The following is a 14,192-nucleotide window of genomic DNA, read 5'->3' as shown; positions in this document are numbered from 1 at the left end:
TCTGTGACAGAAATGGGTTGGTTGTTAATGAGCATGGGTGTTTTAGAGGGTATGTTTTTCCTGAAGTCAATGATTATTTCAACTGTCTTGCTTTCATTAAGTTTGAGATTATGTTCACTGCACCACGTTAATGTCTTCTCCACCTCTGACCGGTAGTCATCCCCCTTGTTGTTGGAGATCAGCCCTATGATGGTAGTGTCGAGGTAGAGTCGTCATCTGGTAATCTGTGTGTGTGTGTGTGTGCATGCGCACACGTGCGTGCGTGTGTGTGTGTGTGTGTGTGTGTGCGGTCAGAAGTGGTCAGAAGAATAGAAAAGTACTATATACATGTCGATTTACCATTTTCATATAGTCCCCTTCCTATGTAATTCATCAAAGAGGTCTTATGTTGTTGTTTTTCAAATGTATAGTTTCTTTTTTACTTTTCCCCATACTGTTTCAAACTGAGTCATCCTTTACATCCTCTCTATCTTTAGGTAGTATTTCATAGTGCTTTTCCAAAGAACCAAATGTGTGTCTTCTCCAGCACAGAGCTGAGATGCCTGTGGCGATGGATTGCCATTTTCTCTTCATTGATCATGAAGAAGCTTATTCTCCAGAGTTGGAAATCAAGAGACACCCCTGATTGGTTGTTGTTGTCCCGCCCCCCTCCCCTCAGTGTAAAGAGTACAACGGTAACGCCAAGGAGACCTTCTGGGAGACACACAGAGAGATGCATATAGGACCGGGGGAAGGTAAGAAGCAACGGATACATAATGAAGATTCTCACAGAAAAGAAAAACACTTTTAAAATGTTCTCATGTTATTACTGTGATTCTAGTGTGTCTCTGGAATGATTCCAGACATAATTCACATTATTCCACCTGTGCATACAACAAGATTTACTATTATGGAGTATGCTACTGTGCCTATACTACTACCTACTATGCTACTACTACTATGCTACTATGTAGATACTACTACCTACTATGCTACTATGTACTATGCTACTATGTCTATACTACTATGTATTATGCTACTATGTCTATACTACTATACTACTATGTATTATGCTACTATGTCTATACTACTATACTACTATGTACTATGCTACTATGTCTATACTACTAATCTACTATATGTACTATGCTACAACTATGTGTTATGTGTTTCACGGAGACATGGCTAAAAGCAACAACTGCGGATCACATCATCTCTCCGTCGTATTCCTTCTCTGTCTTCCGAGCGGACCGTACAGAAGAGTCCGGAAAAAGTATCGGTGGGGGGTCTGTCTCCTGACCAACAACAACTGGGTCAGCCCCAAGGAAGTAGAGATACTTTCTCGTTCATGCTCGCCGGACCTTGAACATCTGTCCATATGTCGCCCATTTTACCTCCCCAGAGAATTCACCGCCATAATCATGACGGCGGTGTACATTCCACCACAAGCGGATACCGCCCGGGCCCTGGCGGATCTACAGGGACATTTAAACAAGCAACAGATCAAGCACCCAGACTCAGCCATGATCATAGCCGGCGATTTCAACCAGGCGAATCTGAAGAAAGTGATGCCAAACTTCTTCCAGCACATCGCTTGCACCACCAGGGGAGGAAATACGCTTGATCATTGTTACACCCCGTTTAGAACCAGTCACAAGGCAGTACCAGCCCCTCCATTAGCTGGTTCAACAAGCACATCTGATCATGACGCCATCTTCCTTATCCCCGCCTACCGGCAGAGATCACGTGACGCTGTCGTGTCACGCAAGGTAAAGAAGTGGTCCGACCAATCAGAGGCCACGCTACAGGACGCACTGGATGACGTCGACTGGCTGATGTTGCAGTCGAGCTCTAGTGACGTCAGTGAGTTTGCTGATGTTGTTGTGAGTTTCATAACAACACTAGCAGATAGCATTGTACCCACAAAGAAGGTTCGGGTCTTCCCAAACCAGAAACCGTGGGTTGACAATATTATCCGAGTGGCCCTGAATGCTCGCACCACTGCTTATAACCTGGGCAGAGCGTCAGGAAATATGGATGAGTATAAGGCTACAGTCTATACTCTGCGCAAGGCCGTAAAGCTTGCTAAGAGGACATACGCTGGCAAGATGGAGGCACAAATGGCCCAGAACAACACAAGAGGTTTATGGCGAGGACTACGGACGATAACTGACTACAAAGTCAGCGCCCCCTCAATCGGGAGTGCCGACGCCTCTCTCGCGGATAAAACTCAACTCCTTTTACGTGCGGTTCGGTGCAAACAGTGGCGACGCTAGCTCACCGGCTAACGACGTCACTGACGCACCGGCCGTCGTGGAGGGGGGGGGGGCATACTGTATACACTAACAGTCACTTTAGCACAAACACACACACACACACATGCTGCACACGCTCACACTCAACGGTCACTTTACACAATGAAAAGGTCACTTAAAAAAAAAAAAAAAATACAAAAAAAAAAGAACAGGAGTGGTTCTTGTATAGAAATAGATGGATATAGCAAGATAGCATAAGGATATATAGTATAACTGTATATTGAATAGTATAGTATTGTATAGTAGTGTAGGCAACATAAGACCCAGTGCCTCATCTGTAGCTAACACTGTATTGCACTATCACAGGACCTTAGCATGTCTTTTACCATGCTTTTTGTAAACTTTATGTACATTATACCTGTTATGTCTTATTCTTATTACTTGTATTATTGCACAATCGCTGCGGGCATGACCACCCGCATTTCACTGTATGCTTGTATGCCGTGACAAATAAAACTCTTGACTTGACTTGACAACTATGGAAAGTCCATGTGACTGCTTGGAAAGACAGCTGACTGGAGGGAATAGACCCCATCAGGCCTGGCATGGGTTAGAACCCCATTACAGTGGTGGGTTAGCACCCCATTACAGTGGTGGGTTAGACTTAGCACCCCATTACAGTGGTGGTGCAGACTGTTTCGCTGCACCCAAAGAAGTTACAACAAATACAGGAAAAATACCCCTAGAGTCTGTGAGAGCAGGGCCAGAAGATGACTCACAGGCAGATTACACGGTTACAGACCATGGAATGGACAAGACTATGAGTTGGATGAGAACTAGAACCATAGAGAACGGCAATATGAGTAAGATGAATAGAAGAAGAAGAAGAAGAAGAAGAAGAAGAAGAAGAAGAAGAAGAAGAAGAAGAAGAAGAAGAAGAAGAAGAAGAAGAAGAAGAAGAAGAAGAAGAAGAAGAAGAAGAAGAAGAAGAAGAAGAAGAAGAAGAAGAAGAAGAAGAAGAAGAAGAAGAAGAAGAAGAAGAAGAAGAAGAAGAAGAAGAAGAAGAAGTCTTTATTTGTCATGCAGATGCACACACACATGCAATGGGCGACCCACAGGAACACGCACACATGCACTGAGTCGCTGAATGAAATGTTCTCTGCATTTCCCACCCCGTCGTCCTTCCCCCCCAAGGGCAGCCGGGAGCAGACAAGGGCTCCTATCCGTCTTCGTCAGGGACGCGACAGCGTTAGCGATCTGTTGTGCATGTTTATCCATTGGGTTTATCTTATTGGGAGGGGAAACCCTTGCGAGCACGGGGAGAACATGCAAACTCCACACAGAAAGGCCTGGGAGATACCCCACCTGGGTAACTGGCAACACGGCAACCTGGTCCCCAAGCGGGAATCGAACCAAAGACCTTCTAGCTGTGAGGCGACAGTGTTAACCATACTACACCACCGTGCCGCCGAATCCATCAATGTAGGGCAGGGGTGGAGCGGTAGAGGGAGAGAAGCTTCAGGTCTGTCCTTGTGGCAGAAAGTAACAGCAGTAAAAGGCCTCAATACATAGGTACTGAGGCCAGTCAGAGAGAAGAGCTGTGGGCAAAAAGCTAGAGTTAAATGGCCTAGGGCAAATGAAAGTAAAGAATGGCAGATGGTTAACAGGGATTTGATAAAGGTGTTAGAAGGACTTAAAGGACAGTGATAAATAAATTAGAGAAGATGGGAGACATTATTTGACCACTATGAGTAGCATAGATGTTTGGTAAGGGGATTGGGTTTCTTCATTGACCTCTTATCCTTATCATTAGGGCACAAGTATCTTCTGTTATATCAAAACTACTATTGCCTACTATGTTACTTATACTACTATGTATACACTACTATGTACTATCCTACTATGCCTATACTACTACCTACTATGCTAATAAGTCTATACTACTATTTACTCAGTGTAGCACCCACGTTTGACGCTGCTAGATGAACAATACCGCGTACCCTTAGCTGCCAGAGGTGTTCCCCTCCTGCTGACTTGTTGTACACAATTTGTAAGTCGCTTTGGATAAAATAATAAAATAATAATGGATTGGATTTATATAGCGCTCTTCTCTGACTCAGAGCGCTTCACAGAGTCCATTATTCGTTCATACACAGTCATACCGGTGGTGGTAAGCTACAATTGCAGCCAGAGCTGCCCTGAGGCAGACTCACGGAAGCGTGGCGAATAATCATCGCGTACGGCCCCTCCGACCACCACCAACATTCATTCACATGCATACACATTCATACGAGGCAAGTAGGTTAAGTGTCTTGCCCAAGGACACAACGGCAATGGGATGGACATGGGCTTGAGCGGGATTCAAACCACCAACCCTTCGATCATTGGACGCTCCGCTCTACCCCTGAGCCATAGCCGCCCCACAAAAGCGTCAGCTAAATGTATAATGTCAATGTAAATTATGTGAAAGGAAAGTTTCACATCATGTAATACCAAGAAAATGATGTCAGCAGCACACATGGAATTATATGGATCACATGGGAAGTGTTTCCGAAAACCACTGTGGAAACACATGGAATAACATGTGAAAAACGGTGTCTCTTCTGTCCCATCACCCTCTCACCCATGTCCAGTTTTGACTCTACATCACACAATCCCGTCCTCCGAGTACGAGGCCGTCCTGGTGGGGGACAACGTTGTGAATGTTGCCGTGGTGATGAAGGACGTGATGACGAAGGAGAGAGTCTTGGCTACAGAGGAGTTCAACATCACCTTACCACAGATCTCAATTGAGGTACTGTGACCAGGGGTGTAGCTCCAGATTCTGGGCCCCATGAAAGAATGTATTTGTAGGCCCCCAGTGAATGCGAGCGCGCTAAGCGCACAAGCGGATTTTTTTTTTGCCATTTTTGTATTGATGAAAACGCATAATATGGTTTTTACCTATACATTCGGATCAGCAGTTCAGCACCTGCACTGTTGGTGGGTGAGCCTAGTAAAGGATGTCGCATTGCGTTCATCTTCAATGAATGGACCAATGCAATAGTATACCAAATCCCCCCCTCTCTCTCTATATATCTCACACACACACACACACACACACACACACACACACACACACACACACACACACACACACACACACACACACACACACACACACACACACACACACACACACACACACACACACACACACACACACACACACACACACACACACACACACACACACACACTTCAGAAACAAACATAGTATCAATGAGAGCATTGTGCTGGGCCCTTGGAATCATCCTAAGCTACCCCCCCCCCCAGCTACACCCCTGACTGTGACTGTTGTTTTACAATCTTTACAAGTCATCCATTGAATCTGTTCTTACTTTATCTATGATTGCTAACATTTACCATTTGCCATTCTTACAGGTCCTGGGAGGAGACAGTGTTGGGTTGAAGAAGGAGCACACGGTGCATGTTTCCTTCACCAACACGTTCACCAGGGCCATCAGTTCAGCTGTGCTGACAGTGGAGGGATCTGGGCTGTTACAGGGAAAAGACCACACCAGGTACTGTAGGAGAAACTACAACCAGAAACATTTAAAGTGACAATGTCTAATTATTCTATCAAACAATTAACGAGCAGGTACATAACACATTGCAACCACCGGCGCTTCAAAACAACACAGTGGGAAAAAAACTCATCCATGTCACTAAATATAAACGTTATGAATAACTAACCATGAATGTAATAAATAACTATGACAGTATAACTATAATGTTACAAATAATTATATAAAAAAAAAAACATTTTAGACTGACACGTTCCAAGTGTTACTTTTTATAACTTCAGTTGGAAGCTTTGTTTAATTAAAGCATCTTAGATTAAATTAGATTAGATTCGATTGAAATGTACTGTCATTATACAGCACAAGTACAGTACAACAAAAATAAGTTTGACATCTAACCAGAGTGCAAATGTAACTGTAAAGTACAATAGCAATATACAATGTACAGGTGATTAAACTGGATATAAAATATATAAATGAGTACTACTGAGTAATAGTGCTAATCAGATGTATGTACAGTGTTATAGTATTATTATATACAGTGATACAGGCAGTAAGTCAAGAGTCAAGTCAAGTCAAGTCAAGAGTTTTATTTGTCACGGCATACAAGTATACAATGAAATGCGGGTGGTCTTGCCCGCAACGATGTGCAATACAGTAGTACAACATATAATGGAATCCAATAAACAATAAACAACATTGTGCAATAAACAGGTAACATAGTGGGACATCACGGTATTTGTACATAGTTATTTACAGAGCATGAAGGACATGCTAGGTCCCTTGGTAGTGCAATACACTGTTACTATACTATTTTTAAAGTGACCTTTCCTTTGTGGCCATAAGTGTGGGCGTGTGCAGCATGAGTGAGTGCTTTCTCATGTTAAAGTGGCTGCTAGTGTGCGAGCGTGCACAGCGTGCGTGTCGTGTGTGTGCTAATGTGTGCTTGTGTGTGGAGAGTTCAGTGTTCTGTGACCCTCAGTGTTCATTGTTCAAGGCTCTGAGTCATTCTGGCCAGCAGTATAATTAACTAGTAGTAGGTAAGGGATATGTACAGATATAGATATAGTATCTACAGGTATGTCAAAATGATTATTATTCAGGTATGTATGCTATATGCAGGTATATGCAGGTACAGTGGCTCAGAAGGTAGAGTGGTCATCTGGTAGTCGGAAGGTTCCCGGTTTGACTCCTGCTCCTCCCAGGCAGTTTGTCGAAGTGTCCTTGAGTGTTACGAGTTGGGTAGGTGTGTGTTGGACCCGGCCAGGTGCCGTGCAGAACGGATAGACGAGAGGCAGGTGTTGATTCTCAAACAAAGGACACTTCTTTATTGTAATGTGCAGGGCGTACATGCCGACAGCGGCGTAAAAAGGAAAAGAGGAGAATCCTTTGTCTCAAAAAAGGGAAAGTAAAGGGGAGAATTTCTAGTCTCCAAAAACACGCTGTAGCAATACACATAAACTGAGCTGTATGATAAAACGGGGAAAGCAAAGGGGAGAAGAGAGCAAAACCCCAAACGTTACACTTGAGCAAGACACTTAACCCCGAAATCAGAGTTATATGGGTAGACTATAGTTTGAGGTAGGTAGTTATTACAGTGTAGGGCAGCAGTAGGCAGGTATAAATGTACCATTCAAAGAGGGCAGCAACGTTGTGACAGACTCCTTCTAAACGCAAGGCATAATAATAATAATAATATAATAATAATATAATAAGGCATGAACAGGAATGTGTCCAGGAGGCAACCGTGCAGTGACATATATTAACCCTTTCACTGCCACACGACAGAAGGTTAACCCTTTACTATCACACAACCGACGGTCGCCGTTAACACAATGGGGACCGGCCACGTATATATACGGCTTTCGGTGCCATGCATTGTGGACCAGAGGCACATATATAGCCGTGGCAAGTTGTTATTGTTTTATTCCATATTAATAACCGGATCAAGATCCCTGACCGGCTCTGCAGATCTACCCTCGTCTGTGGAATCGCGAACATGCAATGCCGGCCAGATCCTCTTAGGGGCGCCATCGCTCCACTGCAGTATACCATGTGGGCGAATGGGGAAAAAAATGTTTACCTTCCAATGGCGTTTCATATTACCCTGATCCCGAACCAACAGCATGCACCGTTAATTACGTTTCGAATCGCAGATTTCACCATAGAATAAGGGGATTTATCAACCAATGGACATATCGATCTACCAGATGCCGATCGATAACGGGGAAATGCTGGGGGGTATCCCACGGGCTGACGGTAAGACCTTATTCACCTAAATTATAGCCGGATCAGACCTTGTTGTGAGACGCAAGCATTCGATCAGTGAATGTGGCTAGTTACACGGACACTGTATTGGTAATCAATAATACTAAACGCCGTCCCCCGCCGCCCCCCTTTCATCCATACATGCTTTGGGAGAGCCCGGATCATATGCAGTTTGTGTTATTTCTTTAGCATATATAAAACGGAAATGCCGTTGAATATAACGTTAGTAGCCTTTAGCTCCATAACTAGCTTTCCAGAAAATATATGAGACGAAATCTGCGATAAAGCTTATATTCACGGTGCTATAAAATGACAACCTATTGATGGATTTTTTTTTCTTTAAGCCATTTTGAAGGGACGGTTTATGAACTCAAGTGACAATGAGAATGGACAGATAGCAATACTATAAAGTATAGATATAGCTCTACAAAAAGACATCGGTGTGTTGACAAACCGTGGTCCTCTACCACCATATTAGACGGGTCCCAGCGGCCGTCAAAGTGTTAACCGGCTGTCGTGTGGCAGTGAAATGGTTAACATTCTGTGAATTGTCGCAGTGAAAGGGTTAGCCGTTTTGGTAGCACGTGGCAGTGAAAGGGTTAACGACTTACAAAGTCCCCACAGTATGACAGGCAGATGTGACAGGGACAGCAGACTAATTTACATGCAGTGCACTGGGACAGCAAGCCAGACAATAGACAGTAGACTTCACTGTACCCACTGTTTCCCAACCTTTTTGGTGAGAGGGGTTGTTAAACGTGATTCTTTTTTAAGTTCAAGTTTCTTTATTAGTTGTCATACAGAAGTACAGAATACTTTTATACAAAATGCTTCTTTCTGTTACGCTCCAGAGACTGTGCTAGACAAAAAAGATAAGTATAAAATAAAATAAGTATAGCAGTATAAAATAGAAGTCACGTACGTAGACACAAGTGTTCAATATGTACATATGTACAATGTTCAATGCAAAGTAGAAGTAACTGAGTTACCATACAATATACTATACAATATACTAATATACAATATACTATATAGTGCAAAGCAGAAATGGGATGAGGTACAATTTAGGTACAATTTACAGTAAGGTGTACTGAGGTATGGGTTGTAGTGCAAATTCTTTGCCAATAAATATAAAGTGTGTTTAGGTGTTCTAAAGTGTGTAAGTGGGTGCTGCATTGAGTTGTTTGTTTAATGTGAGTGTGTGCGTGTGGATGTGTGTGCTGTGAGTGCATTTGATGGTTGTTGCATAGTGTTATTGTTCGTTGAGCATCCTGATGGCCTGGGGATAGAAGCTTCTTCTGAGTCTTTCTGTGCTTGCCATGAGACTCCGGTATCGCTTGCCTGACCGCAGCAGTTCAAAGAGGCAGTTGTTTGGGTGGCTGGAGTAAAGCAAGATGAGCACATAGAGAGGCGTTAATATCTTCTCTGCCAACCATTCCATAAAACAATGTCAACATGTATGTCTGGGAGAGGTGTGCTGTCTGAGAGAGGTGTTCTGTCTGAGAGAGATGTGGAGAGACACTAGTGACACCTGTTTGTTTGACATCTCTTTCCTGCTGATTTTGTTATACAATGCATTGCAGACACAGTATCGCTATTGAAGTAATTATAATAATTCTTGTTCTCCATGTCATCATCGTCACATTCCAACAGTGTCGAATCACTTTCTTCTCCTTTAGAAGCGTGTGTTTGTGGTGGAGGTGTACAGTTAGGGGAATGCTGTTGGAATGTCATCTGGTGTGTTTTTTCTAGTGCTGGAATGGAATGTAAGATAAGATACGATGATCCTTTATTATTACATGGCGTTTTCACATTCGCCGAAATGCTTGCTTGTGATTGGTCAATAGCCCCCCGACAGCGGTCATTATCAGACAATAATGACCGCTGTGGGACAATAATGACCGCTGTGCGCAGCTGTTCGCAATCAAGCCCCACTGACCAACGGATAGACAAGGAAAACAGAACAACACGTCAACAAGCAAGGCAATAGTCAAAGTGAGTCAGGGAAGGCCAGGTAATATAGGTGGGTTTTGAGTTTTGATTTAAAAGACTCGATGGAGGGGGCAGATTTAATGGACATGGGGATGCTGTTCCAGAGGTCAGGGGCTGCAACCGCAAAAGCACGTCCCCCCCTAGACTTGAAGTTAGACCTACGGGTGGTTAAGAGACCCTTGTCAGACTATCTGAGGGCCCTGATATACACTATAGATACACACTGTACATAATAGACTACTGTCTTCCTTACAAGCATGCTTTCTCTCAATCCCCCATGCAACTAATCCCTTCCTCCTTCTCTCTGTCTGTCTGTCTGTCTGTCTGTCTGTCTGTCTGTCTGTCTGTCTGTCTGTCTGTCTGTCTGTCTGTCTGTCTGTCTGTCTGTCTGTCTGTCTGTCTGTCTGTCTGTCTGTCTGTCTGTCTGTCTGTCTGTCTGTCTGTCTGTCTGTCTGTCTGTCTGTCTGTCTGTCTGTCAATTTTGTTCCTCACATTCACTCATTCACTCACACGTTCACACAAGGTATTATAGGTATTTTGATAAGCTCCACCCACAAGCATGGTTTGGTGTTTTCACACATTCCATTCACAGAGAGATAAAACACAGAGGCAGTCAGCACCACGCTACTCCATGTTATGCAGTAAACCAAAAGTGTATGGGTTCCGCAGGGCTGACCCCGATTAGTCGAATAGTCGACTAATCGCTCGAAAGGAGCCGTAGTTGACTGCCAACCTCTTAGTCGAATGCAAAAAAAAAGAAAAAAAAATTATATATTTCTACTTTTTTATCATTCTTTCCAAAAGCAAAGAGGCCTAGAAGCGTGGCTAACGCTAATGGCGTGCATACCAGTGAGGCTAACTGCCTAAGAAAACACTGAAGGCACTGAAAGAGGATTTCACCCATCTAATGAACACACTAGACTAGACAAATATCAAGATGTATCCATCAGTGGACAAATTGCATGCTTTCGCAGAGGACAAGGAGCCTCCAGTCGACTCCTTCAGACATTAAGCACCCCCCACAGCCCAAATGATAAACAAATAAAATAAAATAAAATAATATATATATATATATTTTTTTGCATTCAGGGGGGTAGTCGACTACCAGTCGACTATCGGCAAATCATCAAAGTCGACTATCCAAATCATTAGTCGGGGACAGCCCTAGGTTCCGGACAAACCAACATAAGACATCGCAGAGGGAAGAAAAACTCAAACACATACGGGGTCCCGACCTGTTAAATAAAGTTTTCATTCATTCACCTGAGAACGACAGCTCTAATGTGAGAAAAATGGCTTTCTGGTATTCCCCCACATTGATCACATCTAATCTTTTTAGATGATTTTGGTCATTGATGGTCGCTGTTCTCACACATGTGCAGTGTGTGGTGGAGTCGTGGACATCATCTGTATAGGGCTTGGGGTGAGGGTGCGGGAGTTAGACGGTTGTTATGCGTTGCTACGGAATGCCTGTCACCATCTTTGGCATGTTACTTACATCAACTTGTATTGAGAAATTGCTAGAGAGAGGGAGAAAAACAAGGATTAAAGGTGCTGTAAGTCATAATACATTTCCTGGTATCCCATTCCCACTTCATCCAATCAGGAGAGAGAAATCTCCACACAGCAAAAAACTGCTTTTAAACAAATAATGTGCTTGAAACAAGTTAAATAATCGCCCAGTGCGGTAAGCAAATCTGGCTTGGCAAGATTTCTTGAAATAAGTAAAAAATATCTAGGGTTTTCTCTCCTGATTGTATGAAGTGGGAATTGGATACCAGGAAACATATTTTGTGTTTACTGCAGAGTGGAGGGACTGGGAGACGCATGTTACTGACCAGACACTCAGTGATTGCTGTCAGAATGTAAAGCTATTTAACACTTATATTTAAGGTTTCTCCCATGATGGCCGTGAGATTTTCTATGGCAGCTCTTCTTGTATGGCAAACTGTCTGTTTAACTGTGCATATGACAATAAACAATCTTGAATCTTGAATCTTGACATCCAAAGCAGATAATCCAATCAACCAATAAACCCGTTTATCCAATCAACCAATCAACCAGATTATTCAACATTTACTTTGTGTTGCAGGTGATCCCAGTGTGTCGGTATGATATTTCTGATGATGTCTCACAATACTCCATATTATTCACAATAAAGTATGTTTGCACAACAAAAGGTGAAAGGTCACTGATACATCACAACTCGTAAAAACTCACGTTCACCACTGACACTTACCTACATTAACTTCTTGTCTGACTCTGGAGAAGATGGTAAGCGGCAAGCGCATTTCCCATCATCTTGGCGTGTTCCTTTAAGTCTCTTCCCATTCGCTGTCCTATAGGGTGATCCTGTTGCAGCCAGGCCAGACCATGGAGAAGAAGGTGTCCATCGTGGCCGCCTCCCCCGGTACCAAGCTGCTGATGGCCAGTCTCTCTCACAGTAACAGCGCCCACGCAGTGACCAGGAGCTTCCACAGGGTCCCTGTCACCACATGATAGTACTGAGTGATAGAGAGAAACATCACGCTTTCCCACAACCTCATCAGGATCACGATCTCATGTGGGGTCCGCTAAACAAAAAAATTACTAATAATATGCAGTTGTTGTTTTGAAACTAAAAACTATCCCCAGCAGCTTTTGGATGAGAGCACTGTGGAGGATAATGCTTGGGGGGGAAATCTGGTTTTCTTGTCCTTCTCTGACCACTAGGAGGTAGTCTTACCTCAAAATAGAGTAACCTTTTTATTTAGATACAAAAACAAAAACAAATTAATAATTAATCCACAGAACTTTTAGAACGGTTTGGAATAAAATGATTGCTTTTCCCCCTCAAAAGATTATTGATTAATTAAAATTAATGTTGTTGTTTACATGTTGTGTGCATCCCCTCCCTACTTCCCATTTCCCCCACGTGGAATGCACCCGATTGGATAGATGACATACTGGTGCTCTAGTGCAACATATAGTGTTGAATGTTATTTATAGTACCTTTAAATAACAAATAATTGAGTGTTATAAATGAGTATCATTATTCATTCATTCATTCAATTCAAACCTTTATTTATTCTCGAAAAGGACAATTGAGGTCAACCTCATTTTCAATGTCATCGAGACTTACAGACATTTCAATGCATAAATTTTTTACAATATAATAATAACTAATACATCTATACAGTAGCACCTTTCACACATTGTGTGAAAGTGCCCCACAGCAAATAGCATAAACGGCTGTGTCATCACAGACTCCTAGAACCCACCTCACCCCTGCCCACTTTGACAACCTAGGATGGCTTAGAGTAGACGACAGAGTACAGCAACTTGCAATGGGCCTGGTCTACAAGATACACTACACGACCAAGGTACCCATGTACATGTCAAAATACTTCCCAAAGGTCAGTGAATACCACGATCACAACACCAGAGGGAGCGCCACAAATCATGTTAAACCCAGATTCGGCTCAAATAAGGGACTAAACACGTTTCGCAATTATGCCACATCAATGTGGAACGCCCTACCCAAAGCTGTAAAGGAATGTGGATCACTACCCACTTTCAAAACCACTCTCAAGGGACACCTACGGGAGACTGCAATTCAAAACTGGCCCCTGTAAATGTCCTAACCCAACCCCCTCCAATGTACAGTAATTTACCTAGTATGGTTTTGTCAATAGTCCAATGTACAATTTTGCTTGTTTGTACAGTGTCTCCCCCCCCCCCCCTCAATGTACAGTTTTGCTTGTTTATACAGTGTTTCTCCCCCCCCCCCCCAACCACCTCCAATGTAAATTACCCGGTTGACAATATCCCAATGTACCCAACCCCCCCCACACAACCCCACCCAACCTCCTCCAATGTACAGTTTCTACGTCAAATGTATATACTCCCTTTTCTTGACTCCTTCTGTATCACAAACAGTACTGTATTTGCAAATCTGGTATGTCATAAATGTATAGATGTAGCAGTACTGAATATCTGTATGTCATGTATGTCATATATGTCCTGATGAATTGAAAATGGGGGACCCTGATGTAAACAAGACGAAAGTCTTTCTCTGGTCTGCATCCCCTTAACAATTGTGTGTATTGAGCTGTACTGTATTGTACCCATTCTGCAATCTGTTAATAAAGTTTTC

The 14,192-nt window shown here is 43.1% G+C and overlaps 1 protein-coding gene across 3 annotated transcripts in view; it reads left to right on the top strand.

The window, feature by feature from the left end:
- tgm5l (transglutaminase 5, like) overlaps positions 1-13,884 on the top strand; it is a 35,022-nt gene extending 21,138 nt beyond the window's left edge. For all 3 annotated transcript variants that reach the window (XM_084333131.1, XM_084333130.1, XM_084333132.1), the window contains exons 12-15: positions 659-734; positions 4,868-5,028; positions 5,658-5,797; positions 12,403-13,884. In XM_084333131.1, the coding sequence (XP_084189257.1) occupies positions 659-734; positions 4,868-5,028; positions 5,658-5,797; positions 12,403-12,556 (531 nt within the window). In that variant the 3' untranslated portion in view covers positions 12,557-13,884. The remainder of the gene's footprint in view (positions 1-658; positions 735-4,867; positions 5,029-5,657; positions 5,798-12,402) is intronic.
- The last annotated feature ends 308 nt before the right edge of the window (positions 13,885-14,192 follow it).

This window comes from Notolepis coatsorum (assembly GCF_963971535.1).
Source record: "Notolepis coatsorum genome assembly, chromosome: 17".
Classification (NCBI taxonomy): domain Eukaryota; kingdom Metazoa; phylum Chordata; class Actinopteri; order Aulopiformes; family Paralepididae; genus Notolepis; species Notolepis coatsorum.
This window is presented reverse-complemented; position numbering and strand designations above follow the sequence as displayed.